General features: G+C 38.6%; 1 protein-coding gene across 5 annotated transcripts in view; it reads right to left on the bottom strand.

Moving 5' to 3' along the window:
- Ntrk2 (neurotrophic receptor tyrosine kinase 2) overlaps positions 1–20,162 on the bottom strand; it is a 346,426-nt gene that overhangs the window by 134,749 nt on the left and 191,515 nt on the right. For 3 of the 5 annotated variants that reach the window (XM_076843523.1, XM_076843524.1, XM_076843525.1), the window contains one exon: positions 15,348–15,536. In XM_076843523.1, coding sequence (XP_076699638.1) covers positions 15,348–15,536 — 189 coding nt within the window. Of the gene's footprint in view, positions 1–11,787; positions 11,817–15,347; positions 15,537–20,162 lie in introns of those variants that run through there. The other 2 variants (XM_076843526.1, XM_076843527.1) reach the window with 1 other exon arrangement.

The raw sequence follows: 20,162 nt of genomic DNA, 5'->3' as shown, positions 1-20,162 counted from the left end.
AATATCCCAATAATTTCTTATACTATGAAATCTAAGCCATACAATAATTAACATTTCTAATAACTTTGTGTTATATGATAGCATATTTTCTTGAGGAAAATCATTTGCATTAGTGAACTTGACTTTTTCTTTTTGAGTAAACTTTTGATGGAACTGTAATTTCTAACCATTTTGATTTATAATTGGATGAAGCATTAAGCCTAACCTGATCCAGTTTGGACATTTCTGCCTATTATTGATTATGTGCTTTACAAAATTTCCTAGATTTGTACCATGTCTTTTTCTCTTCAAACAGAAGGGTTTAGGAGTTTTGTGTTTTAGTAACTTAATTAAATGTTAATAAAAATATAAATAAGTGGATATTCATTTCAACTGCTATGTATTGACACTAAACATACAGAATCCTGAACTTTTAAATGGATCAAGTTACCAAAGTTCTTTCTCAGATTGACTAGAAATGACAGCTAATTTCTCATGGAGATATTACACTTGTGACAAGACTATCTCTTAAATGCCTTCCCTGTGCTATTCTCCAGATCACAATCATGAGTGACCTATTTGCATGTTTAGAAACCTGTAAGAGCTAAATGAAGACCAAAGACAATAGCCAGACATCAGCACAAAAGGAGAGTCAGGAAAATCTCAACAGCAACTGAAGTACAAGCTTATTCCAGGGAGCTTGCCTCCTCATCTCAGCCAGCTTGATGGTCCTTCCAGAAGGATACCTCCCCCAGTGGGTGTGGCCTGGAGCAGTCATCTCCAAATTCTAACATGCATCTGAATTATGGGGGAATTTATAGCAATGTAGGTTCTCTGGCCTCACCATTAGGCACTCATGAATTTAATATATATTGGTTGAGATTTGGGGATTTGACTCTTAGAAAGAATCTCTAGTTATTATTACATATACAAGCAAACATATACAAACACACAAAAGAACAATAGGTACCCCACAATGAGGGACACAAGTCCAAAAACTTAACCTTGCTGATTTCTGTCATTAGCAGATTGTCTATCTAAAAGATGCAAGATTAAGGGTAGGAAGACACAGGTCTACTCTTATGATGCTGTTCCAAGATTTGGTGGGTATTCAAGAAGCAATAAGCAGGGCATAGCCACAAACAAAAAGTCACAAGGTGACTTTCTACCATCATCTTCCAAAGCTATAGAGCTTCCATTGGTTGGCCCTCCATTAAAAATGAGAGCCTGAGACACTGGCCTTTACCATTTGGGATCATTTTCTACCATGTTGTTAACCACTGTTTAGAGTGAACGGATCATATAGTATGGGAAGAAATTTTAGGATTTCTATTATGAGCAAAGCAAACAAAAAATATTGCAGATAACATCATCTCATTGGCTAAGTTAGCTAAATTTTCAATGTAAATTGCCTCAGATTCACTGTGGGTCAGTGTTGTGTGTTGGGGTAAGCATGAAAGAAGGCTGGCTGGATGGCTAGATAAAGAGAGATGGGCACTAGTTTAGAATGTACATTAGAGAATGGGCTCTGAAGTCAGACTTCCAGGTTCAAATCATAGTCCTTCTGCCTACTAGCTACATGTTCTTGGGCAAGTTGCTTAAATTTTCTGTGCTTTATTTATTCTTCTGTGTGATTAAAGCCACAAGTAAGACTGATTACATAGGGCTATTGTAGAAGTTAAATGAGATCTAGATACATATATAAAAATGCATTATACAGTGGCTAGCCTATACTACTAATAAATATTTGTTGTTATTATTATTGTGTTAGTTATATAATTAAGCATTGGTGCTGACCCTCAGGAAACAATTTCCTAGCTTCCTGGCTAAGTTTTTTTTTTTTTAATGCTAAATTAATGAACACGTATTTTTGGAGTCTAGGCCTTGATTCTTTCAAAATTATCATCAGTCCCCAGTAAGAAGCCATGCGACACACCTAAGGGAGTTAATCCCTAAACTCCTTGCTCTTTATCTGGAAACTTCTGAGTTTCTTTTTGATAACAAGCTCCTCAAACATCTTCCCAAGCATCCTTTTCTTGAACTTTGAGCTTCAGATCCTCCCAGAGACCACTGCTTTCAGGTCACTGATGGTATACTCTGTTCTAGTTTTTCCAAAATTTCTCTGCTTTTGTATTCATGTTCTTATTCTTTTTGGATTTCTTCTAGAATCGTCTATGTTGTTCTTGTTGCTAATCCTTCTCCAAAAAAAAAAAAAAAAAAAAAGTCACCCTTGAAACTTCAACATGAAGGCTCTGAGAGATTATTTTCTCAAAAACCAAAATATAAAGCATTGTCAAACTTAAAATGCAATTTACAAAACCATACAGGAGAATTTTCAAAATATAAATGACATGGAAACTGGACTAGAATGGAAAAACTAGCTTCAACTTAAAGAGAACAGATATGGCCTTTGGTGGGGGGAGGTGATATGCAATTGGAATAGAAAGATGGGCTACCTTCTGCTCCTATACGAGTCATAGGCAAATTGAACTTGTTAGCCACACCTGGAGTTCATTGATGTAGAAATGTATTCCCACCCCCAAAGCTACAGTAAGATGACGTGGAGTAGATAAAATCATCCACTGACTTGTTTCTTTAGTTGTTCGCCACCTATTTATTATGCACCTACAATGTTCTAGGCACCGTTCTAAGAGCTGATGATGCCAAAACACTTGTTTGCTCATTGACCGTCCATGATTAAGAAATTACAAAATTGTCAATAAGTAATTATTTCCATCTGCAATTTTCAATATCACTCAGTGACTACTGCCACTGAATTCCCGGTAAGACGTGACTTCCTGATTACACATTCATCATCTGACAGAGACATATGACTATATACGCTGAGCCTAATCTGAACTTTCATTTCCATCCCTTCTGCCTCCTCCCCATCCTGCATTGTTAAAGGTCCCAGAGAATCTTATTAGTCAGAGATGTGTTTTATTTCATCTCAATGGGAAAATTTCCATACTGGCAAATGTATCTAGATACATGGAAAAACACACACAGCCTCCGCCCTAGGGGAAGCAAAGTACTCATCCAATTCTCTTTGGAAATATTTCAGTCCCTTCTCTCTGAAGTCTCATTTTAATTAGTCTCTCCAAGCTGCTCTCCGACTGCACCTCCACGACCCCAAACAGCTGCCCAAGCTCTGCAGCTTGGTGCTGATATATGCACTGAGGTGTAGGGCAGCTTGGAAATCTCTAGTAAACGGTATCTTGATTGTGCTCTTATTTGTCTCCATGGATGTTGAACTTCAATTGAATAATTCAGATCCCAAACTCTGGTCTCTTTTAAGTTATCAAGATCATTAAAAGAATAGACATGGGGTCAGAAAAGAATTATTCATTTTGGATAAACTCCCCATCCTAACTTAAATGAACTTCCCAAGCCCAATAAAGACTTGTCATTTGACATTTTTGGAGAACACATGTTACTCTATCCAAATACTAATAATACGAGACATTGGTCACACAGACAAATCTGTGTAAGCATATGTGCATGTCACCATGTCAAAAACATCAGCTCCTTGATATCCCTGACTTTACAAAGCTTCTAGAAAGATGTTTATCAGTGTCAATTGATGTTTATTTTTAACAGACTCGCTAAAGATCTACAAAAATTTTGACCCCTTTCAGTGACACAGTTTGGAAATATGAACCTTTCCATGGAAAATGGAAGAATGAGGTATAGAGAGTAATCAAGAGAAGTTGTCTGTCCTTTGAGATACTTACAAGATTGGTAACAATATTGGTTCCCTATAGAACAATGGTGAGAAGGCATTATTAGCCATCTGTCTGGAACAGGATAAGCAGGACAGGTGCTGTGAATCTTCAACCCTCACAGATTGCCTAGGAAAACTCAGTAAACCTGTGCACTCCAACATGTTTCTGAAAACACTTGGCTCTCTCTGAACTTTGTCATAGAAAGACAGATATCAAGTTCACCTAGGAAATCTGAGATGCCTATCTCAGAGGAGTGAAGTCACTCAATAAAGAGTCCAAGGTCTATAGTATAGGATTTTTTTTTTCTAGGAATTTTTTCCAGAAATAAAACCAAGAAAAAAAAAGGGAAAACATTTTTTTGGCAGTAAAAGGGAAGAAGGATTTTATATTATTTTAGTTAACAAGAAATGAAACAAGGGTTTATTACTTATGATGATTTAGTGCTTTGATAAAGAGGGGAAAACATCACTGCCACCCTAGTGAATCTGTGTCAACCATTGCATCACAGGGGTCCTGAGGCTTGCTAACTGTCTTGTCTTCCCCAGTGTTAAGTTCATTACCCAGGCTGGCATTCCCCAGCTTCACATCTGAGGATGACTACCCTCTAGCATACCTCCATAAACCTACAGAAGAAACATAATACCAACACTACAATTCCTCTTGCAGGGTTAGAAAATTGCTAGATATTAACTTTGTACAAGATGTGCAGCAGCACTAGGCTAGAAAGAGCTCTGATTTCCAGAGGACCTGAAATAGAAACTTAGCCATGTGTTAGGAGTATAATTTGAATTTGTTCACTGTCATGCTAATCTTTCTGGGCCTCGGTTTTCTCCTCTGGGAACAGATAAATAATATCTGTGCTGCAACATTGATAAGGACTTTTTAAATGTGAAAATATAATCCATGTGATCTGGCATATAAAAGACATTGCACACAAGTTGCTTAAAAATAGTGAATGCAGACATTACAAAAGGGACTCATGGCATTAAGAACTAGGCTGAGTGAAAACAGAATATTTTAAATCTCAATTGTTGCATCTCTAAGTTAGCAAATGTAACACTAAACTTCCAAGTGTGGGATAATGAAGCCATATCTAGCAAGTTTTTTAAACTAATTTAAAAATATTTTATACACTATTTCCCCCCTAAATTATTTCTCAAATGGTTGTTTCTCAAATTTACTTAGAGCCTCCCCTAACCCTCATATTCTTTTCAAAAGAATCTCCCCCCAACCCAGCCACAAAGCCATGTTTATTTCCTCACTCTGGAGAGTCACATTTTTAAAAAAACATGCAGAGAGAAGATGACGACTATGCATGTCTCTCAGATAATTCAGTAGATAGCACAGGATGATTAACGCTGGAGATGCTGAGGCTGGCTGAGCAAACAGGAGACAAGGAATGAATTTGCAGGGGCAGATGAGGAGGGAGTTGAGGAAGAACAATTAGGCCAGGAACACAGGAAGGGAGAGAAGACTGACAGATAATCAGCTCAGCTGTTCATGTATACAAAACTGAGCTTTGCAAAAGCCAGGGGTTTACACAAGATCTGGGCCAGAAGGACTTCTGAGTCTAGACCCAGCTAAGGTAGAGGAAATTTCTGCACAAAATTTAAGGAAATACCCCAAAATTCAGTGGTTGAGTTTAAATAATAGCTTAATATTTTTAAAAAATATATAAATAAATGCAAATATCCATGATAAAAAATATCAGAATTTTAAGGAAAGAACTTGCAGGACTCATCTCACTTACCTTTCTAGCCCTATTGAGATGATGTTGTATTTATTTATAATGTTCTGATATTTTCATCATAGGTAATTCTCACATTCATATTTTATCTTCTAAAATATTGAATGAGAATGTTATTGATCTTGACGACGTTGAAATTGTTTGGTACCCCCTTTAAATTCTGTGCTCCGAGTGACTTTATCCTGTGGCCCTACCTACAGGAAGCGGGGGTGGGCTGTGAGAAACCTAGAGTGACTGTGTGGGAACAACTCAGCAACCAATGGAAGTAACTTTTTGGGGATGCTTTGGGTGCCTTGAGGAATCTCAATCTGAATTATGTTCTTAGGTCTAGGCAAGAGTAATTAGAAAATGACAAAACCAGGCGACAGAGACCACAAATGGATCTGACATTCTTGTCTTTATTGGTATATGTGTTTGGCTCTGAATGATCAACTACAGTACAAATTCCAGAACAACAAATCTCAATTGCAACAACATATCTATAAGACAGTGAGTTCATAGTTCCATTGATCACTCTTACACACATGTGGACCAGCTCTGGAGTTTCTGAACATAATGGGAGAATACAACGTTGGGCTCCACTCTCTTGTATCAAATATGAGAGAGGGACATAAAGGTAAAAACACATTCAGTATCAACAGTGTCCCCTTCCCTATCCCTCCCAGCAGAACTTGTTACAGTCCCAGAGGGCTGATTCCAGCCCAGATGGCAGCAAGGGCAGCCCAGGTAGCAGTGGGGAGGCAGCAGGGTCTCACAGAGAGGAGCACAGTAACACCCAGATCTGGAGCCCATTAGCAGAAAGGTCTCCTTGACGAACATCAATCCATGTCCAACCACCCACAATCCTTTCTCTCTAAGTGGACAGAAACCAAGGGGACCATCTGAATTAATCCCTCAATAAAGCAGCCTCCTCCTCACACACCTGTGCTCTTCCTCACTTTGGGGCCAAAGGAGGCACAGAGGTTCTCAATAACATAGATCTTCCCAAAGAGAACAACAAAGCACACCCCGGGATGATAACACCAAGGACAACCCCAATGTATCAACTATTAGACAGGAATCTAGCTAATAACCACTTTAATTAAAAACTTGGAGTATGATGTATAAGAAATAGGAAAATATGCATGATTCAAGAGAAGCATGATTCAGGAAATGAGTGATGATCTTATTCCCTTTGCTGTGTGTCCACTGTCTTCCTACTCAAAGTTCAGGAGTTCAGAAATCCAAGGCTCAGCTAATCATAACCAATATCTTACTAATAATATGAGCATTTCCTCTTTCAAAACAAGAATCTCTTGATGAAGGTCAACATAGGACTCCAAGGAACCAAAAACCTTATACATAAAAAGCGGAATTTTGTCATCCACTCAAAGACTCTTTAAAGAAACGGAAACACCCTAAAAGTATATCCTCTAAGGGTCCTAGGGAAACAAAGAAACAGCCCTCTATAACTAAGGTTCAGGCAGCTATATGTACTCATGGTTTTTTCCTGTGGCTATCAGGAAATGGCATTAATGGAATTAGGAACTAGGAAGAAATGTGATCATTAACATCATAGTTCCTGAATCCTAAGCCACAGGGAAAAGTAGGGAGGATAGGAGAACAAGATGAGCAAAGAAATTTATATTCACGGAAGTAAACCCAGGATAGAGAAAACATGAGACCCATTAGATCAGCTGACTAGGATACTCTACTGATAGAAGGTAAGAATGAATTCTGCTCCTGGGTATAGAGGCAATGAGAGTCCCTTTATTCCTTGGCAATTGACTGAAGGCCAAGTTACTTGCAGAAGTAAATACTTTTGGACTGATGGGTTGGGTGGAGGTAAGTGTTGGGCATGAAATTATAAAAGGATCTGAAAATCCATCATTCCTGTAGAAAAGCAATTCAACTGGCTGCTCAGTGATGCCATCTCTGCTTATTTTACAAGCAGACATAGTATGTAATCTCCTCTAATAAAGACATTCCCTGAAGTGGAGACTAGCTATTTTGATATAATTATATAGTGTAAGGCTTTATCCTGTCCTCTCTGTATCAACCACTTTATTGGAACATTAGGAATATGGCACTCAGTCTAAATGCCATCATTATCTAATAATGAGCTTGGGCTCCACTTTAATGCACCCAAAGGTCAATGGCATGGTTAAATAAATGTGCTAAATAAAAGCAACAGGATAACAAGAATGTTGACATCTACCCACAAACAGTAACTGAGAAGAATCATTGACCACATATAGTAACCAATAAGAATAATACAGAAACTAGGCCTAGATTGTTGTTTTCTTTATAGAATTTTTCCCTACCTTTGGTTCAGAATCATACAAATTTAATCTCTTACAAATCAAAGGAATCTATTTGTTGTGAACTCATTTTTGTAATCTGTCAAACCTAATATTACTCTGCAAAATACCAACATTGACATACTATTGAATGCCATGTTATTAATAGAGGTCCCCTTGCCAGAATCCTACACTAGGATCAGATGCCTGAAACTGCAAAAGAGGAAGTCTTTTATGATGAAAAATCTGGGGACCTCTGAGCAGCTAACTTTATCAAGTTTATGCAACGCTGAAGGACCAAAGGTGAACCCTAGGTCAACAGAGGTCTTTTCCCAGTCTGGGGATCCCCAGTGGAAGAAAAGGTACCTCTTATATTGGGAAACATAAGATGTAACCAACCTGGCCCTTTAAGCTCCAACAGGCTCAGTCCCCTGAAAGGAACTAGATAGCCAGAATGATGAACTGGGAAACAAAAGTGATCAGTGGAGCCACAGTTGTGCAGTTGAGCCACAGTCTGCACTTGGAGTTGCCTACAATGTTGACCCTAAATAAGAGCTGTTAACCTGCCTCATCAGAACAAGGAGGACCTCACATTTCCTGAGACTTCCCAGCTCACAACACAAAGCAAATGTGAACCGAATGTAACATATCCAGCATGCTTCCTATGGAGTTTCTAGTACAATCCATCAAAGGTAAAAATATGAACAAAGCCCAGCATAAATAATGGTAAGGACACATACAGTTCTACTTCCTATTAGAAGATAATAATAGAACATTCATAAAACTAGAGAGTTTATATCCAAATGACATCTGCAATTATCTCTAATTATTGGGATTACAGGTGATTTTATATCATTTTGTTTTTTACACCCTCCAAGTTTTCTACTCTAATTCATAATATTTATTCTTATTTTTAAGTATCTAATTTTAGGGCACCTGAAAGTGTTCTGGGTGATCAAGACTTAATTCTGTCTTATTAGTAAAAATCTTCAGGCCTGTACAAACAAGGGTAATCAACTCATTGTAGTTTGACTGATTTTAAAATTGAATTTTCACACTGGCGGAATTGCCTCGGTCCTGGGAAAATCAGGATGTGCAGTCACTCTTATATTTGTACTCCCTTTTTCTTCTTGGCCACAAGTCTCATAATTTCTCTCTGCATGGAAAAGCCAAGTATTCACCTTCAGCTGAAACACACAGTATTCCTTCAGTGATAGGAAACAGCCCCCAACAGAAGTCAAAACTGATTCAACTCCTCCTTGAGTCACTGTCTTAGAATGCAGCTCTCACTCCCACTGAGAGAGCCAAAGGAGCAAAACCATCTTTGTATACATGCTAACCAGGTTGCACAATGAAGTAGTTATCTCCTCAATTCTTTTCTGCCTATTGCACATTGCAAATTCATCTTACCTGCCTTTCCAGAGTAGGAACAATGATCAAGTAAAAGAGAACCAAAACAAACCAACAAGAAACCACTATTGGGTAGCATTACTGCATTGTAGGAAAGAGAGTCGGCAGAATGCAGAAGCTCAACTATGGTGGGTTATCCTCTTGGGGTGGCAGAATCAGTAAACACAGGAAATCTGCACTTTACAGGGAAGAACCCAACCTAATAGCTGCCATGAAAGGTTGAGCATCACATCCAAAAAATCTTCAATCATTCTCTCTCTATTTAACAGTAGGGAGTGCTCAACTGTTCAAAGCATTTGGATAACAGGAGCTTCTTAACAACACAAGCAGTTTCTCTACATTTGTATTTGCTGAGCTGGTCCTGGTTCACAATCTGCTGGCACATGCAAGAGTGACCAACCTGAAACCAAAATGGGGTGCAGCTTGATTAGATTCATCCTGCTGGTACACACACTCCAGTTGGGCTGGGCTTTGGGAAACACCCAAAACAAATGTATTAGGATATTTCATCTGCTGGGATGCTTCCAAAACATCACTGATGATTTGGTAAAATTGAACTGAAATGGCTGATGTGTGCAGGATACACAATTCCATCTCGGTTGAGCAATGGTATTCCAGAATATCACTATGGGTATCTCCCCAATCTAGATCCATAGTAATATTTTCTTTTTCAACCATCAAGTTTAGGATTGAAGTGTTTTCTCCAGGAGACCTATGTATCCGCAATTGGGTGATATTTCTTTTTTTGATAACAAATAATATCATCTGGTGGTCAAATGCTAATAACATGATTTTACTTAGTTGTGAATGTGCTTGAAACTGGTTTGCTAGCAATCTTCATCTCAGTGGAGTTTACAACATAGCTTACATTTTAAATGTAATTATGCAGCATGTATTCATTTCCTTTCTTCCAGGGAATGCAAGTTGCTTTTTTAAGCATTATTTGATAGCCTCTTACCATCTCCTTTGGAGTTGAAAGGGAATATAATATCAAATTGCTGTAGCTAGCGATGGGGGACTATGGCACCGAGAGGGAGAAAGAATTGTACTGGGACCTGCAGAATGCCAGCAATGTGCCATGACAGCTCCCACAGGACAAGTTGTCAACCCAGTGTGCCATAAACGAAGCAGTTTCTAAGGATCCTAAAATAACTGCATTCTCTCTGCCCCAATGCTCATGCTGGGCAGAATAGGCTTAGCTTATTTTTAAAGTGCAGGCCATGGCCTTCAAAGGCATACAAACAGTTCCCAAAGCAGCTATTATTTGGCCAATTAAATGCTTAGAAGAAAATATATTTTTGAAAGACAAAATTAAGAGGCAAGGGACAGGAGAAAGTGCTAAAGCAATTGTTTCTACCTGTTTTTGAATCCTATCCCTGGCCACCAAAATGCACCGCAGTCATATGATTACACTGAAGTTTGAAGATAACCCTGGGTAACTCTCAGGGCCCTCATTCTTTGATCAAATGAGCTCCTGGGGTCCTGGATATAATTCAGAATTTTTGCTCATGTGTACTCAAAGTGATGTTGCAAATATGTTCAAAACCTCTGCAGCTCTGTGAAAAATATCACCTTCGTTCCCTCCCTTTGTTGGTAACACAATGACCAAGTGGACGTGGCAGTTAAGAGGAGCAGGATGGGAACTCTGTGTGATATTTTCAACTACTATTCAAACACTCCCTCTCTTTATAACATCTTATTTCCTTAGTCCTAGCTGGTCTGTGAATCTGTGCTTATCTACATGACTGCCTAATAAGCAGATAACCAGTGGGAACACACACACACACACAATGCCTGGAGAAGCATGGCACACTCTGGAGGAAATCAATAAATATCTATTTCATTGGAAATATAATCAAAGTGGGAAAATGTCAAATGTCTTCATATGCATCTGCCGCAGGGAGTTACTCGCCCTAGGTATGCATAGAGGGCATGCTCTGCAAGGACAAACACATACACATACACAGTTAGACACAACTCTAATTGAATTTAGGCCCAAGGCCTAGGACCCTAGCTAATTTACAAGGCTGCTCTAGGAAAGACACAATTTTAGGAATGACAGTAAATCTATGCATATAATGCATTCCCACCCTACAAGAGTCAACCCAAGATTGACAATTTGGGGGGTTTTGCTGGTTATCCATTTGTTTGTTTGCTTGCTTGTTTTTCCCCGCTCAGAAGGTATGTTTCCATGGCACCCTGTCAAAAACTTTCTCAGCAGTCAAGGAGAGGATAGCAACACAGCTGCCTTTTAGCCAACTTTGTGTATCCTACTGGGAAACCACCCCATTCTGTAAGACGATGAGGTTTTCAGACATGTCTAAACAGACTAGGTGAATTAAAGACCAATTCCAGACTTGATGTTGCTGAGCTCATCAGCTCCATCTTGCCATCCTGATTGATCGAGGAGATGGGTCTATAGTTAAAGTGGCATAGCACTTTGAGGGGTTAGTCATTAGAGCCCACTGCTTTGTCTTGGGAAGGCAACTTCTTGCTTGGCTAGATTATGGAAGCTAAGGAGTGACGTCAAGATGTTGTCTGGCCAGAATTTGCAGATAACCATAGAACTCTTCTCCTCCATCAGGCATGGATTTAGCCTCCTTTAGTTCCTGCAGTGACACAGGAGCCTCCAAATACCAAATTATTATCAGGCGGTCTTGGGGGAACCTCTGGGCCCTGCAATAAAGTAGACAGACTTGCTATTGGAAAGTGCTCGGGAGCAATTCATCCCTGTTCAGATTGCTCTAAAATCCTGCAAATCATCTCTGGACTTGGTAAATGAAAACTGTCACATAACTCCAGATAGTTGTTGTAAAAGTACTTCAGGGATATAATTTATCATCATCTTTCATTAATCTTATGCATCATTTAAAGAAGTCCGGTTTGATCATGTCTTTTGCTTGCTTATTGTTTTGTTTGTAATGCAAAGCTATGCAAGTATTGAGGCTGTATTACTTTGAACAAGCCACTTCTGAACACCATCTCTAAATGATGTTTATATTACTGATCTTTAAGAATCACAGAAGGTAGTGAAAAATTGACCAAACCTGACTCACACTGATGTATTCATATTATCCCACCTGCAGTTTTAAACCTTCAACCATTCAAATAAAACAATAAACACCTGTTCTCTATGGGGAAAATGGAGTATTTGATACTCTTAGGCCTGGGCTCCACACAGCCTCCACTATTCCACTATTTCTAATCTAGCCTCATTCTCACGTTAACCTGCTAGGTCCCTGTAAGTAATCGAGTTTCTCAAACCTGGCCTGCCTTAGTGCCTGTCACACGACATGTTGTGATTATACCATGATATAACTACTGGATCTCTACAGTGACATTCCCTGAGGACAGGGAATGTGCCATCATTAATGACTGAATCTCTAGTTCCTAATAGTATAAAAGTATTATAGGTAATCAATTGCTATCTATCCAATGGAAATTCAGCATCTAAATTAGATTCTTATAATTCAGTGAAATGAACCAGAGATCATAAAGCATATGCTGGAGATCAGGCATATATTCTAAAGTCAATATATTTGAATTACTTTTAGCTTTGGGAAAGAGATGTAAATTGCTGGTTTGTGGCCCAAACCTCTGATAGATCGAGAAGGATGAAGGTGATATACTATCCACATGACATGAGAAAGGTTCTAAACTGTCTCTTGATATCTTTTTTTCAGATATCATCTATGCAACTTCTTGGAAGAGTCTCTCTTGAGAGTTATTTAGAAGTTAACTAATTTAAAATATTCAATAAGAATCACCTAATTGAAAGCTAAACTCTCAACATTTCATGGACCAATAGCAACAGATCCCTCTGCATTACCAATCCATGCATTTTACAATGTTTTAATTTCTGGATGACTATGAGCATATGTACAGAAAGAATTCTTTTTGTTAAAAGTTGATTTCTGCTAAAAAAAAAAGGTCTCTAAATCAGTTTAAATCGGGTGATGCATTGTTAAAAGCATGTCTAATAAATAAACTACTGTGTGGGGAAGTTTGCTAGGAATAAAGCCAATGGAAAGGGCTGTGAGTGATGTTTACTTGTTACAAGTTGGCTAGTAATTAGTATCTGAGTACTGGATTGCCACCTCTGGTCAACCTCTGGCCACAATCAAAGGCGCAGAATGTTACATGCTATGAAAGAATGTTTCCACAGATAAAGTAGCTGCTTTCCAGAAGCTTACAGACTAACCCATGCAAGACTACAAAAACGCTTGCACAGGTGGTCCTCCTCAGAACAATAGGCAACAGGTACATTGAACATAAATGAAAAGAAAAAGGTACAGAGTAAAGAATGACATTTAAGGAAGGATAAAAGGAAAAGGAGAAAGGTAAATTTCTTCTTCATATATATCTTGGTATCTCAAAAAACAGAAAATTTCTTCTGGTATCAGAAAAGAAGTAATGAGAATACTAATCCAGGAATGGTTGGTTGGGTCAAGGACCCAAGAAGACATTGTAAAGAAGAAACTTCCTTTTAGGATTTCTAAAGGTAGAAAGCACTTCTGGTGGGACCACAGACTCAGCAGCCATTTCGCCCCCTTTCCTCCTGGGAATCTCGCCTGCTACTTTATTTGCTTTCTTACTTTCTTGCTAATACATTAATTTTCTCTTATTGAACGTGTTGGAATGATGGTATCTACTTGATTATTTAGCATTATCTTTCCTCCAATGAAAATGAAAACAAACTTTGTGAGGACATGTTAATTTTAGTTAACTTCAATTGTAATACAGCTTTGGGCTAATTGAAGGACATCACATAGTCTGTTCCTGGCTGTGACAGGGGCATCATAATACTCTATTCCTAGGGAGAACAATCAAAATCATAAGAGATTCTCCCATCAAAGCATTCTGCTTTGTCTTCTTCCATATTTGCTATTAAGTATGCAGGACATTTCAAGGAATGAAATGAAATCATCAAAGAATGCTCACTTTAAGCAATGCTTCCACTCACCTTGATCACACCATAATGACAATATTAGGATTAATAACACCTTGATTTCAAATATAACCTTCAAGTTCAAGGAGCTCAATATTCTTGACACAGTTTTATATTTGTCTTGTAATTACAAATTTATCTAAAAACTATGGTAGGACCTAGTATCACACATTACAAGCATTTAATGCTATTCTTTCTAACCCCAAATCCAACTTTAACTATACCCTGGGATAAATGGGAATGAATAGGAAGAAACTACACGTGCTTCCTGATATACACACATATTTAGGATTTGTTGCCAAATGTCTTCATCCCATGAGGGTTTTCAGCACAAAGTCAGTCCCAAAGCCTACTTTACAATACTCCCACTTTACCTTGGAGGCAGGGCAGAAGAGTGACATTTAAGACAGAATAAGGACATTCAAATAGAAGATACCCACTCAGTGCCATGGAATCCCTGGGATCTGGACCATACAATCCCTTGTGGTTCCTTGTGGACCCTTGATAGTGTATGAAGAAGGCCTGAAGTTATAATGGCAAAAGCCTGTTTTTCCACTGTGGTGTTATTTATTTTTTTGTTGTTATCCTTAAAGCTCTGTTTCTGCCTTATTTTACTTTATATTTGGCCAGTGGCTCAGAAGATAGGATAAGGGGCTCTGAAAAAATGCCACGCTTGCCAATGGAGGGTAATGGGTTAATCTAGTTCTGAGAAATAAAAGTCAGCCTACTTCACAGGCATATCATCTGCTGCAATGTCTCTTTCCTTTCATGGCACCACAAAAGGCCTCATGCTGGAAACTAGCACTGAACAAAGAATACACAATGACCCAAATTGATACCACCTGTGTACAACACAGTACTGCCCCAACTACCTCGTGTGCACGTTTTAATTACTTTCAATAAGCCAGATTTAAATTACATCAATTACCTGCCATCTATAACTGAAATATGTGCATTCTAATGATACTTCTGGTTTCTGTCTCTATCCCTTTCAAGATAAGCATGCCTCGATTCCAACTTCATACTGACAAATGGTTTTGGAAAATGGATCCCAAGAGAAGTTGTTATCTGCCCACTGTTCCAGCAGGAGACACAGCTTAGGAATTCTGTAGCCAACAAACTAAAGGATCTAGTCCACAGGCCAAAGTCTGCAAGAATCCTGACATTTCACTGGCCCCACCCCTCCATCTGCGTTATCGGGAACTCTGATAAACACACTTCTTGCAAATAGACCAATAAGTACAAACAGCTGTACTTACATGTGTCTGGCTTGAGCTGACTGTTGGTGATGCCAAAGTACTGGGGATTTTCAATGACAGGGATCTTGGTCATTCCAATAATGACGGCATCAGGGCCACCTTCTGAAGAGGATGGAGTGTTACTCCCATTGGAGATGTGATGGAGGGGGCTGGCAGAGTCATCATCATTGCTGATAACTGAAGCTGGGCCTGGAGTTGGAAAGATAGACATATTGTCCTGTAATTCAATGACTTCAATGGAGCGATAATTCATAAACATTCAATATCCATTTCAAGTTCACAGAGTTGTACAATCATTACTGTAATCTAATTTGGAGACATTTTCATCATCCTAATTAGCCCTTTCCCCCTATTCTCCCATTCCCAGTCCTAGGCATGTACAAATTTACTTTCCACCTCTGGATTTACATACTTTGGCATTTCATGTAAATGAGATCTTTTGTATCTGAGTTCTCTTATGTAGTGTACCACTTTTTAAAATAAGAGAATGGGGATATCTGGAGTCTTTATATCATTTCTTTCTTTATTTTGTTTTTCTGGCTTTTTGTTTTCTGTGGTGCTGGGGATGAAACCCAGAGCATTGAGCATGGGAGGCAAGTGCTCTACTACTGAGCCACATCCCCAGTCCCTGGAACCCAGAGTCTTGAGCATGCTAGGAAAGTGCTCTGCCACTGAGCTATATTCCAGCCCTAATATAACACTTTTTAAGATTCATCCACAGTATAGTGTGTGTCAGTACTTCCTTCCTTTTTATTGCTGAGTAATATTCCATTTTATAAAAAATTTTTTTTAATCCATCCATCCATAAAAGGACATTTGAGCTATTTGGATTATTTGGCTATTAGGAATAGTACTGCTATGAACATAATGTGATGATTTGTGTTGGACACATGTTTTAATTTATCTTGAGTAGAATTGGTTGGTCATATGGCAGCTCTACGTTTAATATTTGGAAGAACTAACAAAATGTTTTTCAAAGTGGCTGCACCATTTTATGTTCCCACTATCAATGTATGAGGGTTTCAATTTCTTCACTTCCTTCTCCTGTAATTCAGTATGCAGCTTTTCTCAGTTCTGTGAGTATCTTCAGAATACTCTATTACTGAAACTCCCAGTGAGAAGCCACGATTCACTTCACATGGCACTGAAAGTTGTGCTGGGAGTTTGAATATCTGAGTTTCCCATCTCTACTCCTTGAACTAGTCACCTACCTTCTTTGTGCATCTGCTTACATTTGTGAAGTCTGCAAAATAATATCTACTTGTTATTTTATGATACTTGACTGAGACTAATGACATGAAAATGCATTATAAATTTGAACATGCTCCATTAGTATGAATTAATATTTGGTATTCATAAGTAAACTTTAACTGGAAGACTAGAATTGCGTTGGACTATATCTTACCATTAAGTTCCTATTGCCTTTATATTCTGTGAGTGCCTGTACCATTTTAGTCTACAAAATACCTTCATAATAATAATGGATCAATCCCATGGTGAAGTTATCTACTTTGCCTTTAGTTTTAAGATTATTCATAATTACTTGGGTACCCATTGTTTTAAAGAGATAATCATAGCATTTTTCATACAAGACTTAAACTTTTAGTCCAAAACCTCAGGATTTATGTTTTACTATATCTCATCTAAACAATTTATCCATTGACCAGTAAACTCAAACTTCTTGCAACCAAAAATAGATTTTCAGAGATAAAGGTCAATGTGAAGTCTTCAAAAACAGTTACAATCTTTTTTTTTTTTCCTTTCAGTGATAGAGGTGTTTTTTTTTTTATTGGTTGTTCAAAATATTACAAAGCTCTTGACATCTCGTATTACATATATTAGATTCAAGTGGATTATGAACTCCCATTTTTACCCCAAATACAGATTGCAGAAAAAAAAGCAGTTACAATCATTCATGATAGGTACTCCATAGGTAGGAAGTAGACAAAGCCTCTTAGACATAAATTGCACACAGCCTGAAGTGTACAAAATGAGTCTAATGTCCTGTGGAAGCAGAGCACTGGCCACAGCTACTGACATAAGCCACAAGAAAGGAGGAGAGCAAAGAGAAGCAAAATCAAATACCCATCCAAGGCAAATGCCACATTCAGGAAGAGAAAGTCTGAATTACTATTTGCTATGCAAGAAAATGTGTTTCAACCAAACCTGCCCCCACCCCCGCCCCCCAGGATGCATCTTCCTGTATGCTCTACCTTTTCCTTCACACATAATTATTCCAGTGAAAAGCTTAGCTGTTCTAAAAACAAACATTGTTTTGTCAGGGGCTTTGGTACAGTTTTGAATCCCCTATGCAATATAACGATAATCCATCCCACAACCTCCAAGATCTGTGTTTCCTCCTCATAGGGGGATTATCACAGTTTGTAGTGATAACAATTGGACATTCCCCAGCTAGTTATGTCTTAAACAAACTATGCAGGAGGAAGCCAACTGCTATTATAGGTAATTTTTAAAGTATTCTCTCAATGGGATGTGCATTTAAGTTGCCTTTAATGATATACTCTGGCTTAATTCTGCAAACAAGTCCTCACCCAGCCAATTTAGAAGGCACAGAACAATCAAAGCCAAGGCAAGCCCACATGTTGTACTCATCTTGTGCCTTGCTCACCTAAGTCAGCAAAGAGCAAAAATCCTGCCAAGAACAGCTATAAAGACAAGTTGTTTCTAACCTCCCCAACCATCCCTGTTTTAAGGTCTGCTTTCTAACAGGCCTCAATCATCCAGATTCTAGCTGGCAATGGGAAATGGAGATGCACTCGGCTAATGTTTCTGCATGTTGTCCATAAAACCTTTCTGCCACTCATTCCCTCGCTTACTCCCCAGAGTAGCTGTTCCCTTCTGTAAGGTTACCAAAGCATGCAACTCAGGGAGCTCCCACAGAGGAGTTGCAGTCAAGGCTGCACATTTCTCAGCAGATTCCTGGTTTCACCTTTCCCCTAAGAAATGCAGGAGTGGTCATTTTCAAAAAATGTCCCAGGTGGTCAGAAGGCCAGCAATATTTCCTCTTGGAGCCCCAGCAGTGATTAAAAATAAATTGACCCCAGTTGATTTCTTCTCTGATTCTCCTCTGGCCCGAGTCAGGATACGAACATTATAGTAGCTTTCAATCATTTTTTGAGGAGGTTAATACCTAGAAGACAATTTTGAAATTCCTCCAGGAATTCAGGCTCTGAATTACCTGCAAATACACAGTGAAGCCCTCACCTGAGTCCAAACAAGGGACTTGCTCTCTGCTTCACTTTCTCCATTCAAGGACACATCTCCTGACCTTTCCAATTAAAACCCCCAACTCAACTCATGTAATATATTGCAAGGGAATGGGCTCTAGTTTGGGGGTGGGGATTAAGCAATTAAACATAGAAGTGGTATAAAACAGCAAGGTAATTTTTCAAAAGCCTTTTCACATTGCAGAAAGTCAGTGTTGACAAATCAGAGCAACACAAACCTCAGCCATTCATCAAGTAACATATTAATTCAAGTGCCATTTCCTTCATTATTGATGTTCCAAAACCTGGAGATTGATTTGGCTGGCAAGGTTGCAAGAATTAAGCCCATTTTTCTATGAACATTTTGAAATAATGGAATGCAGAGCACAGCAAAGTTGGGAGGGGGAAAAAGCTCTTCGTGGGGACAATGAATGTCTATATAATTTGACAGCAGCCTGTCTGTGCATATCACAGGATGTGTCTTTGTGTGTCTGTGCATGTATTTGAGCAGATACCAAGAAAAGTCAGAAGAGTCAGAGGCAGATCACAGCATGTTACAAAAAATTCATATGAGAACTTGAAAAAATGTCTTATAATATTAATATAAAGTTTTAAATTGCTGGGTATGTGCATACTTAAGTTTGGAGTAGATAGTTCTAATGACTGAGCTGACAAATATGAGTTACACCTGGAAACATTTTTAGTCCATTTTTTTTAATACATCTTAGGTGCAAAGAAGCATTTTTTCTCTTATCTGAGATGCTTGGTAATGTATCCTACACATGTGACTTTTCAGATATTTCTAAGTCTAATATAAACTAATTTTCCAGTGATAAAATTAAAGAAATGTCAGTGCAGCCTGGTGACCCGGGGGAGAGGCCCGTCCCACGCCCACGTGGAGAGAGAAAGGCACCCGTGCTGGGGTTCCTTCTTCACCAAAGTGTGGCTCCACAACCCAACATCAGGGTTCACATAGGCTTGAGACTAAAACTGGGATATCACCACTTCTATTAAGGGACAAAAATAAGGACCTGGTAAGACATCACCAAGGTCCCTGTGAGCCTGGATGCACCAGAGGTATCTCTACGAGGGGTGCTTACAATTATTCTGTTGCTGAGGTAACAGGGAGTCTTGCATGGGGTTGCCTCTCTCTTGTTTCTCCCTACTAACAGCCAACTTTTATGATTACCCTTTCACTTATCATATAATCTAATACCTCTATAATCTCACATCCTACCTCATAAACATCTCAGCCAACCCCCACCCCCTCTTTATACCATTAGAAACTATAAACTATTACACAAACCTATTGACTATATGGTAGAAGATAACTAAACTCATCATTTCTGATTATAGTGACAAAACTGTTAATGTAAAAATAGAAGCTAACTGATAAATGACTGCATGTTGGGTACTTTGAGTGCTGTCATATTGATCTCCCCTTTAAAGGTGAGGTATTGGTAACCTGTAGAGACACTATAAGACAATAGGGCAGAAGCTCTAATACCTTGGATCTACACTGCAAGAGAGGAAAACACATAGACATTATTAAAAAAAAAAAAAAAAAAAAAAAACAAGGGAGGGATAT

The sequence above is a fragment of the Callospermophilus lateralis genome, chromosome 2 (assembly GCF_048772815.1).
Source record: "Callospermophilus lateralis isolate mCalLat2 chromosome 2, mCalLat2.hap1, whole genome shotgun sequence".
Classification (NCBI taxonomy): domain Eukaryota; kingdom Metazoa; phylum Chordata; class Mammalia; order Rodentia; family Sciuridae; genus Callospermophilus; species Callospermophilus lateralis.
This window is presented reverse-complemented; position numbering and strand designations above follow the sequence as displayed.